General features: G+C 37.9%; 1 protein-coding gene across 5 annotated transcripts in view; it reads right to left on the reverse strand.

Annotated features, from left to right (window-relative positions):
- LOC145983958 (uncharacterized) overlaps positions 1 to 27488 on the reverse strand; it is a 95993-nt gene that overhangs the window by 32475 nt on the left and 36030 nt on the right. For all 5 annotated transcript variants that reach the window (XM_083117165.1, XM_083117164.1, XM_083117166.1 and 2 more), the window contains 2 exons: positions 15840 to 15979; positions 4526 to 4740 (listed from right to left, as the gene is read on the reverse strand). In XM_083117165.1, coding sequence (XP_082973291.1) covers positions 4526 to 4740; positions 15840 to 15979 — 355 coding nt within the window. The remainder of the gene's footprint in view (positions 1 to 4525; positions 4741 to 15839; positions 15980 to 27488) is intronic.

Raw genomic sequence — 27488 nt, forward strand, 5'->3', positions numbered from 1 at the left:
AGAAATAGATCTAGAGGATGCCCTTAAAATAGTGTCGTATAGTCTGTGGGACGAGGCACGCCAGTGGTTCGAAAGGAACGAACACAAGTTCCGATCGTATGTGAACTTTAAGAAACAGTTCCTGAAGTATTTTCAAGGTGATGGGTGGAGGGCTTCCTCATTATCAAAAGCCCTTAATGGCAAATATAACCCTAACCTACATAGGTCAATGCATAAATATTTTTGGAAACAGGTGAAGATGTTTAGACTGGCCTTACCAGAAATTGCAGATCACCAGATTTTTACACATGTCATCCAACAGCTGCCACGTAGCTTAAGGGATCAGCTGGTCCTAGCCCCCTTTACCTCTTTACAGGCAGTGGCCAATTCCATACTCAGGTATGAAAGTGTACAGGCACCACAAAACCCTGAGAGAGATAGCACAAGGCATGCACGACTTCCATATGGGAGAACCACCCCTCACGTCAACCAGACGTACGTGAGTCGTGGGAAGGATGACACAAGTGGTCCATCAGATCCCGATAAAGCATACAGTAACCAGTACAGGCGTAGGGATAAGAATAGGTTTAAGGAACCCATCAGCGGGAAAAAAGGTAAAGGACCAAGAAAGGGTATAGAACCCCAGGGTAGGAGTTCGTTAAGACCTCTCGGGTCCACAGAGCATATAGCTGAGGTGCATTCCGAAAGCCACAGTCAGGGAAACTAGATAGGCAACGTCCTGAAGTGGGGAGGGGCGATGCCGAACCTAGATTAAGCCCACCATGTTCAACCCAGTGTAATCATCATCCAATCATTAAGGCTCATCAAGCCATTGGAGATTCAATGTTGTCTAGGCTAGCTCAAAACAAGTTTGGTTACCCAGTCCAAAGGGACTATGACGGTAGATACCATGTAGGGCTATGTAAGTCGGGACAATCCTCTAGCCAGCTGCTCAGTGAACTCCGTCGTACTAAAAGTGTGCACGATAAAGTAGTGTTGATGATTGCAACAAATGACATGCTCCGAGGGGAAGACAGCGACCGAGTGCTGCGGAACCTCGAGTGCATAGTAGGGGTTCTTAAGAGGAAGGGTGCCAAGAAGATAATCATTCTGACACCTCCACCAATTCCCAGACTAGCTAAGGAAAATAGAGCTAAGTTCTGGGCAGGGTATGATTCTCTCATAGGTAAAATTACCTCACTGGAGAACAAAGGTAATATAAGAGTGCTTGATGTTTCTTCCAAGTTTACTCACCAGGGTCAAGAATTAAATATGTCCTTATTTGAGGAAACCATGGGGTATGGCAGTTACAAAAGGCCTGACCTGGTTCACCTCAGTCCCAGGGGCATGGACATGATTCTCAAGGCGTTAGATGAGGTACGGTGGTTTACCCAGCAACAGCCAGAGACCAACAAACGTCAGTCACCTCAACAATGGGAGGATGTAGACTCCATAATGCCATACACCCCACCCACGGGAAACTAGCCAACACTGCTCTCGTAGGGGGTGATGGTGGCGAAGGTGAAGTAAAACCCTCCAGATTAGTAAATGTATCATTCCTTAACTTAGACGACTACGAGTCCATAGAAAAGGAACTGGTTAGGGATAATTGTAACAGTGTAGTACTCATTAATAATTTTCTATTAGTCAAGTAACATGTAATATTTTTAATGTTATACATTGTGTCAATGGTAGAAATATAGGTAATCAACATGTAAATAACATGAAGCTATGGAGATGTAGTCCCAAAGTATACAACCTGTACATCGACAAGCTCAAACTATTACATCCTGATTTAGCATCCAAAGTGCCTCAAAAATGCTAAGCAAAGTTGTGGATGGGGTTCAGCTCTGTCTGAATACAGAACAGCAGTTGTAAATAGTATATGGGACCTATATTTCATTTTTGTGCAATTTATATACTGTCAATGTTCTAATATATCCTATATTTAGAGTATTTCACATTTATGTTGTTCTATTTGAGGGTATGGTAAGAAACATCCCTCAGAGCTCAAAATGCCAAAACAAAATTAGTAAACATCTCCACTACCACCATGTTTGAGTAGGCCAAAGGTAAATGTCAACACAACCAAGGTACAGCCAAAGCCAAACATGGGAATTCACCACCAACACAGCCAAATTGTGTAAGTAATGGGGCAAGTGATAGTGTGCAGTGACCCATCACAAGTGTGCCACCATCCCAGAACACACAGGCTTAGGGGTGAAGAGCGATACACGCAAGCAAGATGTTGGGAACTATCCACCATGCCCCCTGAGGCACAGGAAGCATGGGGAGTGTCCGGATAGTGGTTGTCACCCCCCAAGATTACTGAGCGGAAATTAACAACCATGAAAACCAGGACATACCCATAGTGCGCATTGTGTAAGTGCGCATAGACAAGTGATGTCCGAACCTACGTATAAAGAAGGTCCAATGTGTGTATGCAGACTTAGGTACACAAGTACAGTGTTCAAGGGCTTCTTCATATAAATGTGTCTCTTTGGACTAAGTGCTGAAAGGGTGGAGTAATCCATTCCCTTCAGGGCAAAGAGAACAAACAGTCTCGCAAGTTGCGTACGGTGACCAAAGTATCTTATGTATATATATATATATGTACATCTATATAAAGTCTTTATCATAATGGGTAGTCATGACTCAAGACACCCAAGAACTTTCATAGGGATAGGAATGGAATAGGAGGCAGAAACTCTGCCCTCAATGTATTACAAATATTTTTAATATGTATATTTCCAAGAGTGCATCAATGTAGATGTATATTTCAAGTATGGTAATTTTCAACATGTCTATTACAGGGTTATATTAATGTCAATATGCAAGATCATTTCAAATGTTTCTTTTAACAGCATATGTGTAATTTAATCTTATATAGCCGTGAATATTTATTTTTGTGTGTGTTTACATGATAGTGTTTAAGGTTAGTGAGGGTAAAGAAAAACGAATCGCTTCTCGAATCCTTTTTCTTTTTCCCGAGGGGCCGGGATATGTATGACCAATCAGCATTGGGCATACATGCCCACACACAAATAACCACAGGCCAACCTAAGTACAAGGGCCATTAGGTTGGCATCAGGGAAAGCTTGTGAGAGCTATTTTCCCAGAAACTTATACCCCCCACCCCCAATTAGAATCATGGGTCATGTTTACCAACCAGTTGTCACTCATGGGAGGGGTAGAAATGCTTTATTTATAAAGAACCAACCATTGTTAGGCTAACAGTAGCCATTTTGGAGAACAAAAACCATGTGCTCCAAATCACATGTTTACTAAATCTTTTATTCTTTACTGAAAATCAGAGATAACACTCACCCATAGGTAAAATAATGCCTAATTTATTAAAAGTAAACTCATTTGCAATTATCTGGCATAACTAAGCCAGAAAAGCTGAAAAAACACTTTTGTTTATGCTTTTTAAGCAATTGATAACTCTGCCATCTGGTGGGAGAAAGTGGCAATTCTCCCAAAGACAAGGAAAGATCTCAAAGGACTCCAGCTGGCCAATGAGAAGCCGCCAAGGCTGTGACGTCACAGAGAAGACTTTCAGATGGCCTATTGTGTTCTGAGCTTGCTAGTCAAGCTCACTTGTATTACAGACCCACCTGAGAGCAGGTCAGCTTGGAAGTTGCTGGTAAAATCCAGTGTGTGAATGGCCACATGTGCCAGCAACAAAGGATACATAAAGGGAAAAGGGATCTAAGGTCCTGTTACAGTAAACACAGGCATAAGTGTGTGTGACCAAGTGGGATATTGTGTCCACAAGTGCATTTAAGGATCCCAGTGAAAATTCAGCAAAATAGCGAGTTTTGTGTCCCTCATCCCATGTGGAAATCCAGACCACATGGTCGGCAGAACTGACGCCATAGAAGCATCCATAGGATATCAAAGATTATCCAAGTTGTTCTTAGCCATCCTTCCAAGAAAAGCCAGGAAAATTCATTTATCACCCCCCAAAGCCTTTGTTACACCAAGGAAGCACATAATAGTAATTTTTTAGTGTGGTATACCACAAATTTGTCCATGTGTCGGGATGTGGCAATAAAGAGTGAAACAGCGTGTGTAAAGCCCCAGGTATGAGTGATATAGTGTGAAAACGGCTGATATGCAAGTACAAAATCTTTTGTATATCTTTTTTATGTCTTGTACAGTGAAGTGCTCATGTTTGGTGGCAGCTATGTCATAAGCGGTGTTCTTTTCAATGAATAAATATGTCGTTTAAAGGTGTCTGACCTTCTATCATTTTAGTGAATCATAAGCCTATTAAGCCCTCCTCTAGTTACCGATTATTAAAGTTAGGCTAAAGTTCGTCTGTTGCTTAACAGATATCTCAGGGGATATCTGTTACTATACGGAACACCACACGTGGAATAGGGTCTGCGTGTGGCCGCGTAAAGCGTGGTTCTCTTTTGTTTTTGCTGTTTTGATACATTATATATTTAAAGTTAACCTTTTGTAAAACCAACTTTAAAGCAACATAATATAGACAAAGCAAACCCCCAATCCAACAGAAACCAATTCCCCTTATAATTACCTTCAGAATCTTCAATTTCTGCTCCTTCTAATATTCTTGAAAGTGTTGGATGTCCCCATGGATCATTAATCAAACCAATGAGAGAGCGAATTTTGGATGCTGCAGTATGGTCTAAAAGGGTGCTGGCACACCTCTGCAATGTAACTCCCAAGTGTGTTTTGACAGCTTTCTGTAGCTTTGGCCAATCTCCTTGAAGGACTAAACTCAATGTATCACTGAAAAAAAATATACATAGCATGAAAGGCATGTTGAGTTACACCATCTATAGTGAGTGCATGGTGTTCACAATTGAAACAACTAAAATATTCTTCCATATGTGTGCTGTATGCATTATACAGCCCCTGGCCAAATTATTAGACGCACCTCCAAATTTTATGCAAAATGTTATGTTGTTATCTCGTCTAAATTTTTTGTTATTCTTTATTTTTTTATCATCATTTTATTACATGAAATATTACATTGATTACATGTGAACCTTAACAAAAAATAATTACTTGATACATTAATAATTACAAATATAATTTCTTACTGTGTTTTTTGAATATTAGTTATACAATACATAGGCTATGACTGGAAGTCAATTTTAATATTTGGTTGAGCCACCTTTGACCTTGATCAATGGTTGGATTCATCTTGGCATATTATCAATGCATGCTTGTACGGTCTCCTTCATATGAGGATGGTGATTCCACACTTCAATTATTCTTTCAATTAGGCCAATTCTCGTCATAATTGTTTGCTTTGCCACATCTTTTCACTAGGTACCAAACATTTTCAATTGGGTTCATATCTGGAGAGTTTCCCGGCCAGGGCAAGAGAGGGACATTCACTCTGTAGAAACTGTTTTATTGATTTTGTGGTACGGCATGAGGGTCCATCCTGCATGAATACGAATGATTCTCCATTCGGGAACCATTCTCTTACTTGAGGTAGCAACTTTCTTCTAAGCACTTCCCTATACTGTTCTTGCCTCATTTTTCCTTGAACCAAATACAGACATCCTGTACCTTTGCCACTAATGAATGACCAAATCATAACTTTTATCGGATGTTTGACAGTCTGCATCAGGATTGTATTTTTCACCTGGACGTCCTCTCACAAACTGAGATTTATTCTCCAAGATTTCAAACGTGCACTAATCACTAAAGCAAACAGATCTCCAAAAGTTCAAATCTTTTTCTTTGAGAGTTTTTGCCCAACGAAAATGTTTACGAATCATAGCAGGGGTTAATTTTGGCTTCTTAGCAGGTCTGAGTGCCTTCAGGTTCATATCAGAGAGCCTACGCCTTACTGTTCTTTCAGATGCTCAAACACCACTCTTTTCAAGTTTATCTTTAAGTTCCATTGTACTCGCAAATCTATTTATGAGGCAAATTTTCTTCAAACAGCATAACAATCTTGCAGTGAAAAATATTTTACGCCCACATCTGTCCTTCGTTTGTGGCTCACACTGTCCACCATATTCAATTTTCTTCTTTATTCGCCTCACAGATGCTTCACACATATCAGATCTTTGAGAAATCTCTCGATAAAAGAACATTTTAGTCTTTATTAGTGTCTAAATTTCAGCAATCTTTCTGGTGTAAGTCGCTTTTTTACCCATGACTCCCTAATGTTAATAATTAAATTAAAAAATATACTGACAGTGTACAAAAAAAATATCACTGAAAAATTTAGCACAAATATGATTCACTATTTGCAAGACGTCCTCCCCTCAACTCAGCTTGAATTGAATTGTGACATGTTCCTTCAACAACAATGACCTTTATTGTTGGTGGTATTGTTTGAAACAATTTCGTATTGTTCATTACAATAATCAAAGTACAGCCACAAAGAACCCTATTGCAACATTTTTAATGGGAAAAGTAAGTGAACTGTTAAAAGTGTCCACTGTGTCGAATTACATCACGTTGTATTATTATTATTACTATTATTGATATCAATGTTGTGCAAGAAAGTGCTTGTACGTATTACTTGTATTGGCCAGGGTTCAAATAACGTACAGGAAACTTTTCAGATAACTAATGGTCAATTTTTTATAATTTTTCCCTTCAAAACTCTTATTTAAAAAAAAAATGTGGTGCATCTAATAATATGGCCAGGGGCTGTAAAGTATGTATTTAAGCAACACCATAGATTTGTACTTATACCATTTTACAGGAAACTTTATTCCTCTCGATTGAATAGTTATCAGCTTTTAAAAATGTGAAGTGATACATTGCTTATATCTCACACGGTCACCATTGCGTCTACACTTGTGACCTAGAGCTCACTTCTGATTGTATATGCTATGAAAAATGCTACGAAAATAGGACGGATCCTATGTTTGAGAAATGACATGACATCTGAAATGTCATAAAATTCTTCACTTTACACAGTAGCATTTTGGTCATTGCATAAATATTAAGAAAAATGCTTTCGTCTACAGCAGACCTAACTGTGTAAATTGTCACTAAGTAACTACACATGGTGGTAAATCTTCAAGAGCCTACAGCACAACAAATTTATTGCACAATGTAAGATGTCCAAGTACACTGATGCATAGTGTGTCTGAGTTGTTGCACAGTTATGGAATTCGTTAATTCATTCAAGCACACAGTATCACAGCCCTCTTCACTAAATGAAACTAACAAAGCTCCTTTCATCCTAAAACATCTGATTTGTCTATTTGTTTTGGCATGACATGTGACAAAAAAATGTGTGTAGTGACAGTGTTTTAGAATGTGGTTCAAGTGTCTTGAGATGGTGTTTTAAGTCCACTTTATGCACAGTATGGCTAATTGGGACTGGACCTACAGTTTAAAATGGGATCCGAACCACTATGTGCCTCCACCAGGTATCGAACCCGGGACCTCTTGATTACAAGGCGACAATGCTACCACTGTGCCATCGGGGAGGCACTGTGGTTCAAGTGTCAAGCATGCGGAAACAAATCACACTATATACCAAGATAAATCATATGCTAAATCTGATTGGATAATACAGTGAAATCTCAGTTATACATTTTATGGGGGGACAGAAGGGAAAAAACTTATAACTGAGAAAAATGTATTATTGAAAGATAATTAAAATGGTAAAATTAAGTACAAAAAGAAAGAAAAGGAGTACAAGATACACCAAAATTTGCTGTATTCCAACCCGGGGGTGGAAGGGGAGCAAGCAAGGTTTACTCACTTTATCAGTTCAGTAAATTCCCTCCAAAAAAACATTTTGAACATTAGGATGCTTATCTCGTTCTTATGTTTACTGTAACTCATTTTCCCACTTTATACATTTTCCAAACCCTGCTGATGGCAAAATTTGCCAGAAGACTGTTCCGTATGCCAAGCGACCTCTCCCTCCACTATTCCTTGCTTTTGCAGCAGTCTCATTCATTCACCATGCAACCTTGAATGCTTACCTTACGATCATATTGCACTATTGCCAAAATGATAGTCACTAAATACTGCTTTCTCTAGGGTTTTAACACATTCTAAAAGTGTGACTCAATTTTGATATCTTAAGTTCATGTTATTCAATGGATTTATATACCTTGGAATGTAATTTATTTACATATGCAGACTTTTCATTTCCTGTCATATTGGGTGCAAACATAAAGCGGCTACACCCTTCAGGAGGCTCGGCAACGTGGCACAGCTGATCCACGTTGGAAGGTAGAGGACTACTCGCCTTTCTCCCCGCTTTTGCAGTGACTTATGTAGTTCTTACATGGTCACTGTCCTTCCTCCTTCATGGAGAAAAGGTTGACCACAAGCGATCCCCAGCCCACTTTGTCTTTGGCAAGGGTGTTGGAAAGACCTCATCCAAACTGGCCACAAGTGTTGCTAATTTTCTATGCATTCGTAGCACCACTTAACTCTGTAGATTATTCACGTGTGAAACTTAACAGTAATGAGCAAATTATTTTATGAAGTTAGTCTGTGAGTACCGGTTGTATGGTATTTATAAGAAATAAAATCACCAGCCAACATATCTGTAATGCGGCCAGTAACTCTGAAATATAGAGGGTATGTAACACTGCAAAGGTGAGAAAGAGGGCACATTTGTATGCATGGGTGCTGTGAATAAGTGTTTTCTTTACTGTGGCCAACGTCCTGTGTTATTCTGTTCTTTTGTGTGATGTTTCTGCTGTCTTGTGTTAAACAATGGTATACATTAAAAATAACCACCAGGGTTGACAAACAAGACGAGCCATCGATTTGAAGTGGTGAAGGTAAGAACTCGATCTGGGATTTTCTTTGAAACCTATTCAGTTCAAGAACATGTGCCAAAAAGTTGGAGGTGGTGAATCATGAGTGGCCGTGTCCTGAACTATGCATAACCAAAACTAATAAGAAAAACGGTAAAGTTTTCATTAAGTAGTTAAAAGTGTCTCAGTAAGAAAAAAAACAAAACATTATGTTTGAATTTGTTTAAGTCCACTTTATGCACAGAAAGGCTAATTGGGACTCTGACTTGCAGTTTAAAGTGGGATCCGAACCACTCGACTGTAGACCCGTTCATTACTAGGCAAAGTTACATATTGTGTGGTTATGTAGTAGCAATGTTATTTATAAATCATTTTGTTTAATCATCAACATGGAACTTTACAGGCCAGAATGACTTCGTAATTTCCATAATGCAGTGCAAAGATATGAACAATCCCAAAATCACACTTGTGCAGTGCCGTACAAAAGGGGGATTGGTGGGGGTCATACTTATAACTAGAGCCCGGAAGTTTGGCAAAATGCCTCTTTTTATCTACTGCATATATTGATACATTTTTTCCGGATATACGTTTCTTATGTTGTTTCGAATGTTTTAGAAGCCTTTTCATTTTGCCTATTTGGGACCCCACTGCCTATTTTTAATTATAATGCCTTTTTTTGCCTTTTTCAATGAAATTTGACCATTTTTTTAAAAAAAAATGTGTATATAAATTATTTTTCTCCCAAGAAACGTTGTTGGCATTTATTTTTCTTCCGTTTATTATGTGAATAATTTTCGCCTTATTTAAGTAATATTGAACTCATGCATGTTTCAACATTGCTGAAGGAGAAAAGTGTGAGAAAAATGTATTTCATGCTCAGTTAGGATATTGCCTTTCGGTTAACATTTCCTTGTGCATGATTGACTGCTGAAGTGGACAGGTTGATTTCGAACACAAAGAAGATATTTCTGAAATCTCCCTTTCGAACCCGAAAATTTAAGGAAGTTGCATCTGAGCTTAGTTTACCTCTGCAACCAGTCTTGACCAGAGGGGGAACCTGGATATCAGCAGCTATATATTATGCTAATAACCTTGAAAAATTCAGTGAGGTGATAGATGCTCTTCCAGAAAATGAAGCGGCTTCACTTCGTGAAGTGAAAAAACTCCTGTGCTATTCAAGTTTATTTTTGCACATTATGGTGCATTCTCAGAGACAATTACAATTATAGCATCCATGGAAATCTACGAGGAATCTATGCAGCAGATGATGGAAGTGCCAGGAGAAAAGGGGTCAGCTGTTGCGGAAAAGTGCAAAAGGGTAGTGAGTGAAAATGAGGACCTGAAACAATTGAAAAAATTTGTGATATTCTAAAAGGTGAAAATCCTGTTACCAAAATGAGTCCAGCTACATTAGCTTGTTTTATGTATGCTCCAATAACTTCTGTTGAAGTAGAAAGATCATTTTCTATTATGAAAAACATTCTCTCTGACAGACTACAATCAATGAATGTTGAGAACTTTAAAAAACACCTTGTAGTTATGTGCAATCAAGATGGAGAAAATTGAAATGCTCTTTCCAATGTAGATTTTAACATGTTGCCAGAAATTATAGATAAAAGTAAGCGACTTCCAAATGTGTCTTTTTCGGTTTATTTTGCCTTTTTTCCCCATTTTTAGTGCCTATTTTCCACATTATAAATGCCTTTTTGCCTGCCTATTTTAACGAAAATAAATGCCTGAACTTCCGGGCTCTACTTATAACCCATCTTTTGGCACAATATTCCTACAAAAAGGCTAAAATCAGGTAAAATATGACAAACCAAACATTGTAGGGGCAAGGGTTAGCAGGGGGAGCAAGAGCCCTCTTTACAATTCCAGCCCCCTCCTGTGTCCACCAGTGATTTATCCACATAAACCTTATAACCCCCCCCCCCCAATATCCTCAATACCCTCCTAAAAAAAATTCACTTACACCCAATTTTTGGTAATTTTGTCTACAAATTTACCCTTGCCCCCTCATTATATTACATTTGAAAATGTTGTAATTAGCCAAAATGAAAAAGTGACCCATCGCTTGCCTATCACGAAAATTCATGGCATGCCCGCACGTGTCGCAAATTTGAAAAAAACAAAAAAAAACTGAAATTACGGCGATCGGAAATATTGCGTAATTAAGGAATTTTGCTTCTATCGTCGGCCCTATGGATGCTGGATGGACCTTTTTTTTAGGGAAGCACAACAAAAGACCACTCTATAAGGATATGTAATGCTCGTGCCACAAATTTGAAAGAAAAAACAAAACAAAAAAATAACTTAAGTAACAGCGATCTGAAATTTTGCATAATTAAGGAATTTTGCTTAAAGAATATTTTTGGGGTAAGACACCCCTGGCACCCTTAGGGGTGGGGGTGGGAAGGGGTGACATGTAAAAATAATCAAGTACGACCGATATTAAATTCCGCACAAACAGACATCCGTGACTCTATGCAATCCAACACAATGATAGTGTTTCTCAGGTTGTCTAACATTCAGGCTGTGTTGCGAATGGAATCCATAGTTTTCGTGACACTCCCAATGCAGTTCAACTTCTAGTTCATCACCTATCAGCATGGGGAATTAGAGGGGGTGAAAAATAAAATGCCACAAATGACCTAGTTAGTGTCGAATCCATAGTTTTCAGAGTCGCTAAGCTAATTGGCGACATTCACGATCACATTTATTTACATTTTACACTATAGTTAGAATTCATTATTTGCCTGTCTAATACAAGATTGGGATAAATAAATCTTCCCTTCTTGAGGCGCTACAACTTCATGTATTGAAAGTTTTGACCTTCTCAACAACATCTCTCCATTTTTTCCTATCCTGGATGCTCTTCGTCCAATTCTTTACTTTCATGTCTTTCAGATCTTGAATTATTTCATCTTCCCACAGTTTCTTTGGCCTGCCTATGGCTCGTGTCCCAAGTGGTTTCCATTTATACATTTCTCTTACTAATCTTTCATCAGACATTCTATTTACGTGCCCAAACCATCATTGTCTTTGTGATTTTATGAAATTTATGATATTTTCATTCCTGATTAACTTGTTGAGTTCTTCGTTGGTTTGTATTCTCCAATTTCCATCAGGTTCTTTCCGAGGGGCATAAATTCTTCTTAAGATTTTCCTTTCAAATATTGAGAGTTTCTGTTTACAGGAGTCTTTGAGGGTCCAAGTTTCACATGCATATGTGGTTATGGGTCTTATTATGCTATAATAAAGTCTCAGTTTCGCAGATTTAGATATTAGTTTGCTCTTAAATAGGGCTAAGTTCGCGAAATATGCTTTATTACCTAGAATAATTCTCTCTCTAATTTCTTCTTCAATTGTGTTGTCGCCATTTACAACTGATACAAGATATTTGAAAGTTCTCACTTCTTCTATTCTCTCATTGTTTATAATTAGGTCTTGTAATCTGCTTTTACCTTTTACACATCTGAGATATTTAGTTTTCTGCATATTAGTTACGAGCCCCATTTTCAAAGCTTCACTTTTTAGTTCTTCAAATGTTTCTATTAATGTCTTTTTTGTCCTTGCTGTTATAAGGATGTCATTGGCATATGCAATACATTGTTTTAATCTTGATGATATGTTTCCTCTCAATTTCATCACATTCAAAAATTCATGTGCATACTTATTTCTGCAAATATTTAATCAATTTGTCATTCATCCTCATCACAATTAATCTAGAGTAAGTTACAAATATAAATATATGAAGTGATCAGTAGATCTCGGATTTTTAGGTTCTAAAAAATGTGCTTTTAGGTTCCTAAAATAGGCTCTAAAAATCCTAAAATCGGTTCGAAAAACCTTGAAACAGGTTCCAAAATCCTAAAATAGGTCCTAAAAAATCTTAAGTTAGGCTCGAAAAATCCTGAAGTAGGTTAAAAAAACAACTTAAAATGGTTCAAAGTTCCTGAAAAATGCTGATTAGGTATAGTCACCTATATCCTGAAATATACACTATCTTGCATAATGTTGTGTGTGTTGCCTAACCCAATGGCAATGGCAGAACTTACCATTGAAAATTTGCTATTAAAATCCACTCTCGGCTGTATAGTTAGTCAAAAATAGTTTTTCTGTTATCCACAGTCAAACTCCGTAATTTTGTCTGAGGATCATCTTATATGCTGAAAATAATCTTTCAACAAAAATATAGTCATTGGTGTAAACTTCAATGCTGAAATGTTAGTTTGCAAGCTGTGAATGCCACAAAGCACCGAAGTGATGCGAAAGTGAGCAAGACCACATGGATCAGAAGTTTGCAATTTGGACTGTACAGGTTAACAGTGGCACCAGACATTTTCCTTCGTTTAGAGCTTTGAAAAATCACCATGTACTTGGAGGGAGGGAAATCGACAGAAAGAGGGAGGGAAATCGACCGAAAGTAAGTTTCAAACACATTTGTCTTTGAATTTTTTCGTGACCAAAAAAAGCAAATGCCTCTGTGCGACATAAAAATCATGCGAAACCTTTTAAAATATATAAAAACCTAAAAAAACAGCTTCATTTAGACACATAAACCTAAAATAGGTTCTAACAACCAAATAGTTTTTTTAGGCATTATAAAACTTCATCAGTTGTTGGATTTTTTAACAAAACGCTGACATAACTTATTATTTCTTACATACCTATAAATGAAAAAATAGGTTAAAAACCTACAATCCGAGGTCTAGTGATCAGTTATCTGGTAAGTATACAGAAGATTGTTCGGGATATATCTGAACAACTTTGTGATGCCACTGCCATCTGTGGGATTCAGCTGAAGTAGCATGTGCATAGCTGTCAAATGGCTGGCTGATCAGGCTTCAATTAAAAAAAAAAGGAGAACATGTCTATCACAAGAAAAGTGTCCTATGCACTCACTTAGCCCACATCTGCATAATAGTGGTATGTGTGTGGCACAACTCCCAAAAATATGAAGGTAATAGATTTTAGCAGGAGAAAGTCTGGACACACTTTATAGAACTGCATGAAAATCAAAGCATGGCAAGTGAGTTGAAAGGTAAATAAACAGTTGATGAAGACAAAGTAGAAGATACAAGTTGAGCTGAAAAAGGAATTAGGCATCATTGTAGATGCACCAGGGCAAATGGGAAGTGGGACGTCCAATGACAGAAATACAGAGAAAATATTTTTTTCCAGAACTCCAAGAAAGTGTTGGATATAATGGGAATAGACAGAGACCTCCTCAAGAAATGTGTCATGATCCTATAGGCACTATCTTATGGACTGGGCCTAGATGTGGACTGAAAAGAAAATTGAGCTGCACTTCTCGCTCTATCCTTTGTTCAACATGTCAGCTTTTATTCACAAGATACTTGTCCACGACCCAGCACCCTTCTGCCAATAGGAGAAATGGCAGAAGAAACTCAAGATGCCGGAAACAAGTGTATAAAGCATTATCCGGAACACCATACTTGGACCAGCTCTCAGGGGTGGGGGGGGGATGATGGACATAATCCTTTGACTCCTTGAATCCAGTCATCTCCTCTAAGCAGTCTGAGATACACCCTTCAAAATGGTGTATTAGATGTCCCCTCCAGTCACTGGCTGATGTTGAAACCGAATCAGATGGAAATTGAAAATACGTTGAACAATGCATAAGTTGTGGTTTACTGTATTGTGAGTGCAATTGGCATTAAAATATCATAATACTGTCCAATATTGTTGTCTTTCCCTAAAATGATAGAATATGTGAAAAAAATCTGCATTCTGAGGTCACAGACCAAAAGAATAATAATTTGATCAGATTTTCCATGCATCTGGACTACTGTGAACCATCCATAACCATCTCGAGCTGCGGTGAGTTTAGTAAGGCCCACATGCACCACCTTGTCCCACGCCATATTCTCGAATGCAGGATCAACTGCAGAAAACAATGAAAGACACCCTGTGGGGTCGATTTGATTGATATGTTGTTTCAAGTCCACTTTATGCACAGTAAGGCTAATTGGGACTGGACCTACAGTTTAAAGTGGGATCCGAACCACTTGTGCCTCCACCGGGTATCGAACCCGGAACTCCTTAATTACAAGGCGACGACGGTACCACTGCGCCATCGGGGAGGCCCCCTGTGGGGTCAAATGGAGCACTGTAGTCACAATGGACAAAGTGTACATTTACTTCACTGGCAGTGATCACATTCAGTTGATTTTGTACCGTAATACTGATGGGGCAAGGGGCACAGCAATTTTGTGTTCACTACTGCCAGGATACTTTTCCAAGGGGCTTCATGGTTATCACTGGCTTTGGTTATGAGGGGAAGTTGCAGATACGTAAGGTGAACAGAAATGTGAAGGTGAATGCTGCCTACTTTCAGTCATATATTATGAGCACCATCTTCCACACACACATCCCTCGTTTGAACGGAGAGAACACTCAACAGGTGCACATTCATATGGACAAGGCATCAAGGCATACCACCCGAACATCCCTCTGCTATCATCAGGCAATGCTGTGGGAAACAAGGATCTGCGTTATCCCATTTCAGGACATTCTGGTAAAAAGCCCTGATGCCAGTCATATGGTATTTCTGTGCATTCACTCTTGAAACAACGTCTGAAACACTGCCCTCCAGCAATCCTCCTTGGTCTTTGGAAAGCCTGCAGACAGGAATGGGATAGGATTTCCATGCCCGTTCTCCAATGTAGTTTGCTACAATGGAAACTCTGATGTAGGCCAATACTCCACAATGCTTGTGGTCTGATAGAACACAACTGGTGGTGGTGGCATAGAATTTCATGAGATCAAAACTTACACCTTGAAAGTTGTTTGGATATATCCCAAACAACATTCTGTATAAAATCAAGCATTGTATATAAAATTTGGATCTTTAAATGACAAACTGTGGTCATGAATAATAAATTCAGTGTTCAGCCTAGTTGCTTGATTATCAAATTTCCATAACCTAAAAAATGTTTACTTTTGTCGCTTTCCTTAGATCACAAAAAGTACTTTCTTTACATTTTTCTTACATAAAATAGTGCAATAGAACTAAATTATACTCCACTACATGTTTGTGTAATTGCACAGAAAACACATTAACAGCAAAGTGTCTCACTGCATTGGAATATGTAATCTTACCGATGAAGTAGATCAGTCAATTTTCCTATTACTTCTGGAGCTGAAGATGTTAATGATGCTAGTCTTTCCCAGGCTGCAAGAAGAGCACACACTTTGTCTTGGTATTTCTTCTCTGGATCGCGCAATGAAGCTTCCAAACCCTAAAATCACAAAAAGGAAATGGGTCAAAATATGCAGTACCTTTCAAACTACCAGCCTAAGGCCATTCTTATGAGAGTGATTATCGCTCAACAAAGTGATTTATTACATGATTTTACTACATTGCACATATGAAGATAGAAACATACTAGGCAATCTCACTAATTTCTATCCAACTTGCAGAAGAAATTGCCGAGATTTTTGGAATTTCTATATGCACAGAAAGTAGAATTCTAATGTAGTTGGAAAAGAGCTTGGAGGAGACCCAAAAAGCAAAATGACAATATTACATATACATTTATTGCATGCAGGACCAGACATCAATGCAGTTCACTTACAATGGAGAATTACTGGAATATACGGCAGATTTCAAAATGATCTTCAGAGTTGTACATGTTTGTTGCAAGTAAACTATCGAACTTACCTTGGTCAAATCAATGCTTTTTTTTTCTTACACCTATAGATGTTCAATGTGTCCACCATGGGTGCGATACAATGGTCGAGTTTTTGCCACACCTTTTCGACCATCAACCTGCCGAGTGTGCACTGCTGTGATCATATGCTACCATAGGTTTGTGATAGCACAGGGCTTCAGTGGGACAAATGCTCTGTCTTTGACACAACCAGCACTTGAAGTGGAAAATGTTAGCCGGGGGATGTTTGGACGAGCTGTCAGATTAGCTGGGTTAATGATTCTATGATTTAACATAGTGACAATATGACAGCTGGGAGAATGCTCTGTCAAAACTTTGACTTTACTTGCTGCAGGCCCCTCACTTCGAGCAAAAGATGTAACACTACAAAAAAAGAAGTCACATGGTGTAAAGCCCATTAATATCTTTGAAGGCTACAGCATAAGGTGCTGGGCATCCTCAGATGAATGTCCTATCCAATGCCTTGGCACCACCACTTGTGTTCATGTAGTGATGAACTTCATCAAGGAAGTGAATGGGACAGCAATCTTGTGGAAAAATTGAATCCAGCTGTGCTGTAACTGAGGCATACACCACAGTTTGTAACAAGAAAAAGAATGACCTGAAACACATTCCTTAGAGATGGCAGAGAAAATATTAATCTTCAGTAAATCATGTTCATGTTCCATATAAATATGTGGGTTTGAAATTTCTCATGTCATGACAAGTGTGGCAGTTTACATTTTCATATATATGAAGGTGGCTCCATCACTGAACACTACCTTCCCCAGAAAATTTTCAACCTCTGTCATTGTGACATGGAAACTCAAACCGATGCCTGTGATCATGATGTGATAGTTATTGCAGTGGATGTGGCTTGTTATTAAGTTAGTTTTGAAGTCCCTTTTATGAGCAAAAAGGCTAATTGGGTCTGGACCTACAGTGTAAAGTGGGATCCAAACCAAATATGCCTCAACTGTATATTAAACCTAGGAGCACTTCAATAAAAGGCAACACAGTTACCACTATGCCAACAGGGAGGCCCAGTATGGTTTGAAAGACAAAAGCTAATAAAGAACCTTACATGCTGTTGTTTTTGACATCACCAGTTCACAAGCTCCAGTTCTGGTTAATTTCTGTGGGCTGCACACAAAACATGCTCACAAATATTCCGGTCTTCCTCCACAGTTAATCCCAACAATGCATATTTGAAAAAACTGTTTTGAGTTCTTTCATTTGTCACTAGTTTCACCAAGGTAAGTTTGGTAGTTTACCAGCAACAAATGACTGCAACCCCAGATATAACTTTGAAATGTACTGTGCTTGTATTGGTTTAAACAGAACAAAGCAAAAGACAAAATTTGTAAGCAAACTCCAAAATAACTTAGTGATCATATGATCATCCCACATGTTAAAATGTGTGAAGGTGATTATTTAATCCTTGTTATGTGGAAACATGCTAAACATTACTAAGTTGACAACAATCATAAATAAGTCACATTAAATGAGTTATATTAGAAATTAAAGACTACGTGCATCAAGATAAAATGCAATAATTAAATTTTACATGCTGAATGTAGCATTTTTGTGCATACTGGTCCCACACAAACAGCATAACAATTACATTATTTCCTTTATCTATAAAAGTAGTTTAAATGAGATGGGCAACAGCTCACTATTATTCTTTGCAGTTGATTTGTATTGAATTATTGGACTTCTAGTGGTCTGGGCATTCTTGGGTGTGGGGGGGAAATTTTGTTTATCATTTTGCAGGAAGCAAGATGACAGGGAAGATAATGTGGTGGCCCAGGTTCCACCATACTAGGGTTGTTACTTGGAGTAATCAATTCCAAAATGTATGTTTAAATCTACTTCAGTACTGTTTACAGTCCCTGAATGGTTGTGGGCATAGTTCACTCAGTGCATATGCTGCATTGTTCCTATATTGTATGTTGACTGGCCAAAGCAGGATTGAAGATGTCACCTTAAAGTGATGTAGGACTTAAAATACTTTTGAGCAGGCCTCATATCCAGGAAGGTATCAACCAACTTCTTGTGAGAATGAATCAAGGTGAGGGCTTAAAATATGTTAAAGTGATGTAGGAAGTTAGTGTTTTACATATATATCACTAATCTATGAATCGATCTCTGGGATCTTGCAGGTTTGGAATTATAGTGTGAGAACTATGTTGTGTGGCATGTTGTTATGTTTTTGTTTCTTGTTGTCTTTATTTTTATACAATTTTGTCCCTTCCTTTTATGTTCCTGATGTATTCTATGGTCAAATATGTGATGTGTGGCTGCATTTAGCATTGTGCTGACATGTTGCTTTTTGCCGAAGTTTCTGATTAACAGTGTCCACATTGGTTTGATTTCTAAACAGAGTTGGCTGGTCAGTTCGGTTGCTATAATCACATGCAATGCTTCCTTTAATTTTCTGTTGCAACTGTTTTCTTCCACATTCATTGTCTGTACCTTGTCCCACTATCATGTTGTGACAGTTTAGTATCTTACACTGCTTTATGTTACCCCACCCTTGCCTCAGCATTCTGCTTGCTTTGCCAATATATTCCCTCCCACATTCACAGGGAATGCTCTAGATGTTATTTGTTCTTGTGTTGGGTGTGTGTGTGTGTGGGGGGGGATTAAGTGAAGACCAGATTGGCTTGGATAGTGTTCCTGGAGTGGAATGTAGTTCTTATGTTTTATTTCTTGGTTATTTTTAGGATTTTTTCAGATTGGCTTCCTCGTAGGAACTCTGTTTATATCATACTTTAGACTATAACCACACATATTTTTTTTGGAATTTATTGGAATGAAGGTACATATAGAAACTAAGAACAGTGGCTAAAAGTCCAACAATACAACATCCCCACTGATTTAGCTACAAATAAGAATTGAACATCTAAAATCAGTGGTTAAAAGTCCAACAATTCAACATTCAACCAAATCACTATTAATAAGGCAGCAAATGTCCCAAGAGAGACTTAAGTAAGTTTATTACCTACACAAATCTACTTGTACATATGCAGACTGATCCAAAGATACATACAACTCTGAGTTTGTACTATCAATTTCACGACAACCTTAGGTTAGTGATGTGATGAAGCAGGAAATTTACCAATTTCAATATGCTGCATTTGCTGATTATGTTTGGAACTTATTTTGAAATTTAATACATTCCTAAATTAACTAACTTGCTCATTCTCTGGTATCCAAAAGTTTATCTTCAAATCAACTAATATATCCATTTCTCCCTAACCTGCTCAAGATTTATCCACTCTTGTCTATCCTTACCAATTTCCTTCAGGTCTACCTTGATTCCAACCTTGTGTAGCCTTCCTATGGATTTCTTAGCATCAGGTTTCACAACATTATTGAACGTTTCAAATCTATAATAGATTCCTACATATCTTATCTAATATGGTGAAATTTTCAGCACTTAAATTTCATCTGTGAATCATAATTACCCCAGCGATTTTACTCTTACAATGTGTTCCAAACTTTCAATGTCCCTTCTCTCTAATTACATTCATTTGAAAGTAGCTATGCTTCATGGTATAGTGTGTCTAAGCAGTGCACACATTGCTCACAGACTATAAGTTAATGTTGTGTGTGTATTAATGAAGATGATCGAAGACTTGCTTTTGTGCAAGGTTAGTGTTTCCAACCCCTAATGATCATCGTGCTCTAGCTTCTGTTAACATAGCAGATTCTGATATGTGGCTACGAATATTATAAGTCAATGGCACATACATTATTATACTTTAAAGTAACTATTTGCCAAATAAGAAAAGTGATTTTTCAGGAAAATATGACGACATTCATCCAGCCTGTACTGATTTTGCGAGCTTTATTATCCTACTTTTGTGTTCAAATTACAAGCTAGAAAAGCAGTTTGCATACGTAAGAGAAAGTAATGAAAGTGATCCTGAAGTCACATCATTCGGGCTGTGATAGATATTCTTATTGCCTTGGATTGTTTATTTTCTGCCATCCGCATCTTGAATGTCAATTTGATTTATTTTTTGTTAGCGTCACTTTTCTTCCACTTTTAGTTAATCACAACAAAGAAGATAAATGATGATATGGGAAAATTGATGAAGGGACACACTCAAAGAACACCCACACTCAGGTCGGAATTCTAACCCGGGTCCTCTTGGTGAACGTCGACATTTGTTACGTTAAGCTAGGGAAAGAGGTTATAGAACACCATCCACTCCCCTTTGCTTTCAAATGAATATGAGATTTTCCCCAAGCAAAGGGTTGATTGATTGGTTTTATTTTACTTCGAGTTTTGTGCCTCTTGGCTAATTTGCGAAGATGGGGATGAGGGACGAAATGATGAATGGACATTTACAAACAACCATGCCCGAGCAGGATTCGAACCCGGGACCCCTAGTGTCACAGCACGATGTGCTAACCACTCAGCCACGGTGTCCGGCACCAAGCACAGGGATTGAGGCAGATTTCTTTTTAGATTAGTTATTGGATACTGAGTATCTCAAACACATTTTCCAGAATTTTTTCCCCGCAATTATCTTGTAAAATTGGACACTGCATTGCAAATTAAAATGCAAAGCTTTCTTGTAACAGTTTCTTTTCACTTATGAAGTCAGAAAATTCTCTGCATCCAGTGAAAAACTTTAGTGGTAAGCAACACTGCAGTGTTGTTTTCCCGAACCTTTACTTTGGCTGTACTGCCATACTCGATCAGTTCCGCAGCTGATCTTTAACTCAAACGAGTGGGGCAGTTTTTGTGAACAGAAGTGTACCAAAAGTGCTTGGAAAAGAATGTCGACTATGTTGAAAAATGAAGTGGATATGTGTGTTTGGAACCACAATACAGTGTGGTTACACTTCTTTTCTTGTTTGATATAATCAATCAGCCCTTATTTTTTAAATGTGCCTTGTGTTTCTAAATTTCTTCATTATACAGTGAAATCTCAGTTATAAGTTTTATGGTGGACAGAAGGGAAAAACCGTATAACTGAGAAAAACATATTATTGAAAGATAATTAAAATGATAAAATTAAGTACACAAAGAAAGAAAAGGAGTTTTACATATGCACCAAAGTTTACTCTATTGCACTAATCTGTTCTAAATCATTATTGTAAATTCACAAAATCATGAGAAATATACAGTGAAGGCACTGGGGGGGGGGGGGGAGGGTGCAAGCAAGGTTTGCCCGCTTAATCCATTCAGCCAAATCCCTGCAAAGCAACATGTTGAACATTAGGACCTTCATCTCGATCTTATGTGTACTATAACTTTTGTTTCCAGCTTTATACAAACCCTACCGATGACATAATTTGCCAGAAGCATGCTTCGTATGCCAGGCGACCTCTCCCTTGCTTTTGCAGCCATCTCATTCATTCACCATGCAACCTTAAACTCCTGCCTTATGATCAAGGAACAAGCGCACATTTGCCAAAATAGTCACTAAATGCTGCTTTCTCTAGGGTTTTAACACATTCTAAAACTGTGATTGAGGCATCTTTGTCCTTTCCTCCACAAAATATGTATGTGGTCAACTGAGGACATGGCTCAATCACTATTCATACTTCTTTACAGACTCTTTTACGTAATCCTTCCTAGTATATGGGAGGGGGGGGGGGACTTGCTTGGAAAACCTTCCTTTCTTCTTGTTTGTTGGGAAAGAAGTAAGAAGAATTTGCCAATCCTAGTTATCCAATTTTGGTTTAGGAACAAGTACATAAAAAAAAAAAGTCTCTAACCTCCTCTCACAAGAGAGAATTAATCTGCAACTGCTGTGCAGAGCCATGCACTAATTTCATGAAGCAACCTTATTTTTAATGCAGCTATCTGCATAGGGAATATTGCTTGTATGTCCCTTACAATACAATAATCCTTCCCCCTTTCTTTCTGCAACTTGGTTCGGGAATAAGCAGGCTGCTGGGAAAAAAAATTCTGTGGTCCAGCTTTTCTTGTCTTCAACAAGTGCTTATCTTTAAAACGTGCAGGACCTTCTATTCTGCCACCTGTGCATTGGTGCCAGTCTGTCTGGAGGGAGGCTGCTACCGGTGCCAGTGTTATGGGCTTATTCCGAAAGTCACACGAGTTTAATGCGTTCGAGTTATGGCAACTGGCTGCCCCATAACTGCTTCCATGCATTTCGTTATGCTGTCCCAAAAGTCACTTTCTGTGCAGCTTATGCAAGAACAAGATTCACCAAACGCACGGGCCAGGAGGCTAGAGGCTAGTTTGCTCAGTGAGAATCATCTGCTGCTTGCAGACAACGTGCATACATGATTGTTTCAAATTGCACTAGTTCGGAAAATGTACTATAATTTTAACAGAGAGCTATATGAAGCAATATGTGCAAGGTGAGTGTGCCTTAACTGTTCTTACAATGTGAGTAACAGTGTCTGCAGTAGAGTTTATTTCTGCCAGAAGGGCACGCCTTTTGCTGGACACCATGTGGAAAATATCTATAAACAAAATGTTGTGCCTGCGCTTTCGTCTAGAGCATCCCATAAGTCTGTAAAATAACTGGTTTCATCAGGTTCATGCACCCAGTTATTTTAGTTGAATTTGTTAGTTTTGTTAAGACTTTCTGAATGCACCCTATGTCTAGCTCTTCCAAAGCAGTCACTTGCCAATATCGCTTTTGACAACAATGACTCATCCCACATAAAGGATGCATCTTTTCGTTCTTGTGCTGCCTTCTGATAAACAAAGCTGTAACTTGCAGATAACACAAGATTAATCCTGTCCTTTTGAAAACTAGAGCCAGTGGCGTGCCCAGGATTTTCAAGGCACGGGGCTTACGTATTTTTTTTTTTTTTGTCTCTCTGATGGCATCTTCTTTCCAAAATGTACAAATCGGCATTCAAAAATTACTGTTGTAGTGCAATTTGCAGTTCTATAGTTAGTCTGGTACTGTAGTTTGACACTAACAGTTCTCATGCAAAACACCTGGTGCATATAAGAATAGCGATTATGAGGTCTGCATAGAAAACTGATAGTTTAGCAGAATATAATAGAGGTTGAAAATAATGGTCATTTGTGGTATGAACCATTATGCAACCAGAAGTATTTTGTAAAAAAATGATGTTTATACACATATTTTTTTATTTTATAAATTGAAAAATTGAGCTTGGATCAATTTGACCTGGTATTAATTCAGTTGACAGAAGGATGTTTTGCTGTCTACAAGTGTATGAGTGCTAGTGCAGTTTTGAGTACAGTGTCAATCAATCCATATCTGCTGATCTCTGAGGTTACCATTCAAAGAATTCTACATTACTGGTCTGAGAACGGTCTTTCAGGTGATGAAAGGAAGATGAATGTGACTGCCAGGACATGGACCTTGCTGAAAGGAACTGATAAAATGTTCACCAGTCCTCAAAGTTTCCACGTCAAAACTATCTGAATGGAAGTCATGATCAAATGGATCTCAGCAAGAATGCACTTGTTCATGGGTGATAACATTTTGAACAACATTGTGGCACATACCAAACAAAAGCATTGCATCCTTGCAGGCAAGTGGAAAGAACAAATTCTACTGCCACCCATCAACATAAGATTGACTCAGATGTTGACATAATCAAAGCATTTCTTGGACTACTGCTTCTAACTGGATGTTTTCGGGAATTACGTAAGTACAAAGAAGAACGAATATTAATTATGTCGCAAATATGAAGAGGTTACATAAGTCACAATAGATTTCATTCTGTCTTCAGCAAGCAGGTTTGCTGACATGAATAGCAGAGACCGATGAAAGCAAAACAACAAACTGGCAACAATTCATTAGGTCATTGACATTCTTGCTGAGAAATGTAACATCATGTATATAGTGTGTGCATTTGGAACCACTGATGAAGAGTTGGTTACCTTCTGCTACAGATTTGAACAGATTTTCTCTCCATTTTAGTGTCCATTTGGAAAACAAATACATCAATGTTTAATGAAGCCATGTGTAGCTTCTATTTTGGAGAACCACCTCATTTGTTAAGAGAAATATACATGGGTCAAAAAGGACTCAATTTTGGCATTTCATGGGATGCAAATGATCTTTGCTTTCTGAGGACTAATTGATAAAATATAAAAAGTTTGTTGAAGTACATTCTAAGTTTACTTAATGCTCAGATAAGCTATCAGTATAGGAACTGCAGTTTAAAGTGGGACCTAAACCACTGTGCAATGTGCCTCCACTAGGGATCAAACCAAAATCCCTTGATCTGTTACCACTATGTCATCAGGGATGCACTGATGAAACCTAAAATTTCTTTATCTCAATGTTTTCTTCCAAATGTAATTTTAATACATAAGTAAATACAGCCACATTATGAGACTATAATGAAAGATAGCATAGCAGACTGCAGTGTATGTAGAACAGGCAATGAACCCAATGGTGCTCATATTGGTGTTTCAATTGCCGACAAGAGTGTCACCTGCTCCCTAACTACTCTTTCCATCTATCTACACTGCAGTCAACCATGTAGTATTTTGTTCCAGTCTAATGAAGCAAAGCTGCAAAATTTCAAGTCATTCCTTCTATCACTCAAGAGTACTTTTTACTTCAATGATGTGTGTGTGTTTCACAAGTGTTCTTGTTTTCAAAACAAGAACACTATTTGTTCATGTTCTGTAGTTATCTTGTCTTGCTCCTAGTAAAAACAAAATCAATTCAATTATTAACAGAAATCTCTTGAATATCTTTCTATACCATGTGCTGGATATTCTTACCTATCTTATGAAACCATGAAAAATATAACAGTTTGTATAAATTAAAAAGGCAATGAAAATTCAAACACTTCACCAATTTTGCACAGATGTCACAAGGAAAAGAGAACAGCAGGTACAAACAGGTCAGAAGGTTTTGTTCTATTGGTGAAACATCAGATGTTTAACACTCTTATTATTACATGCTGGGCATTCCATAGTTTCTGGTGTTCTATGAGAGGTACACAACATGCTTCGAATATAGATAATATCTTGCAAGAAAGGAGCATGACAAAGAAGGTGAAAGATGATTGGATGAAATAAATGTAAGAACAAACACAATTACTTGCCAATGTCCTGACCAAGATTCTTAATATTGTGAGTCAATAATGCAATGCTCTCTGCCACAAAAGTGGCATTCCAACAAAAGCAAATGATGGATTTTCAGCTTCATCAGACAACCAGGCATCATCCTACAATCAGGGTCAATCAGTTGGTTCAGACATTGAATATAACAGTTCATTCACCTCAGAATTCATTTCCTTACTTTTGAAATGCTGAAAATAAATTGTCTTGCATTCCACAACAAGAGCAACATCATGTAAACTATCAAAGACTAACTGAACTAGCCTTGCATTCAGCGTTCCACTCCATTGCGAAGGCACTTGATGCAGTTACATCAAAGGTCTGGGCAGTGCAGTCAGCTCTTCAACAACACTCACCCCATATAACTATGAGTATTCCTGTTAGGATCTCAATTAGTAGACATGTAGAATGCCATTGTAGGCTACATCTCATCACTGGAACAGAGGGCAAATAGCTCAGACTATAATACCTGACAGTTGATAACTCATTTCAGCAGTTCAATGAAAAAGATAAGTGGAATTAGATGAGAGGTTGTGGTAGATACATGGGCATGGCATTGCCCTCATATGACTCGTGCACCACCGACAAAAATTAAACAATCAATTCTGATCATGAAGCATTTGTACAGAATGGCCAGGGGGAAGAGGAGCTTTCAAATAATACTAACCATTTTCTATCAGCAATGCAATCATGCATAGTATTTCACTTGTGTATTACTAGCATTTTGCATTCTATTCAATTTCTTCAGTGTTTGCTCATACATTCTGATTGAAACAACCACATGCTTTTGGACATTTTAAGAAATATGAGTGACATACTTTCATAAAATTAAAGGGGTGCAAACATAACACAACAATAACAGAAATTGCTTTATATTAAATGTACATGCAATTTTATTATTATTACAAAGATTAAACTTCAGAAATTTTCTACAATTTTAAGTTCCTTAAAAATTCTAGCATTCTGATACTTTGAAACTTGATTGTACCCTGTCAATGTGATCTTTTTTTCAAACACCAAAAAATGATATGAAAAACTCAATATGCTGACCAAGGCAGAAAATTGATTTTATTTAAAACATAACGTTTCAACCTTCTAGCAAGGTCTTCTTCAGACTCTGTATCCAGTACAAATGAAACAAGGTACAAAACAGGAGGATATACAGGGTGGCTTGTAATTAGGTGTATTTTCCGAAAAGGGCAAATTTGCAATAAATTTGACCATATGATACCACGTCCGAAAATTAGTAGTTTTCGAGATAATCGAATTTTTATTGATTTTTTTAAATGAAAATTTTCCACATAAAAATACGAATTGAGAAAAAGCAGCTCATTGTACGGCACATATTTCAGCGTTTTCTGATAGCTAACAAATAACGGTTCGTTGAAAAAAGTTTGTCCCAAATAACAATCACATGTAAGTAACGGGTGGATCTAAACTTACAAGTGGTGATAAAAAAAATACAATCTTAGTTTACTTGGCAACATATTAATAACAAAAATGGTATGACACGAAGCGTACAAATTACTTAAATTATATCCTTGTGTCATCTGCTATCCAACAAGGTACAAATGTTGCTAACATTCACATTTGTGTACAAGAAATAATACTTCATTCATCTTCATGTGAATGGAATCAATGAACAATACAATTAAAGAACATTATACGTCTTGCTCAAAGTGAGCACCTCCGTTACGAATGCAGGCACGCAGGTTTTTAGGGACATTGCTCTCTTTACTCGTGATGTGATGCTGTCCTTGACCAGTTGTTAAGATCCTCTCCCTGAGCTCTTCTTGCGAGTTTACCGGTGTCTTGTAAACTAAGTCTTTCATGTGGCTCCAAATGTAAAAGACGCAAAGCGTCAAATCGATCGGGGGATCGAGCTGGGCAGTCATCATGCTGATAAATCATGTCACGTCTTGTAGCTAGAGGCACATCCTCCAACAACATTGCCACCCCGTTCCTCAAAAAATGTTCATAAGTGATACAATTTAAGATTTGGGGCAGGAAAAATGGTTCGATCAAATGATTGTTGATGACACC

This window comes from Lepisma saccharinum, chromosome 2 (assembly GCF_977018435.1).
Source record: "Lepisma saccharinum chromosome 2, izLepSacc3.1, whole genome shotgun sequence".
In the NCBI taxonomy this organism is placed as follows: Eukaryota; Metazoa; Arthropoda; class Insecta; order Zygentoma; family Lepismatidae; genus Lepisma; species Lepisma saccharinum.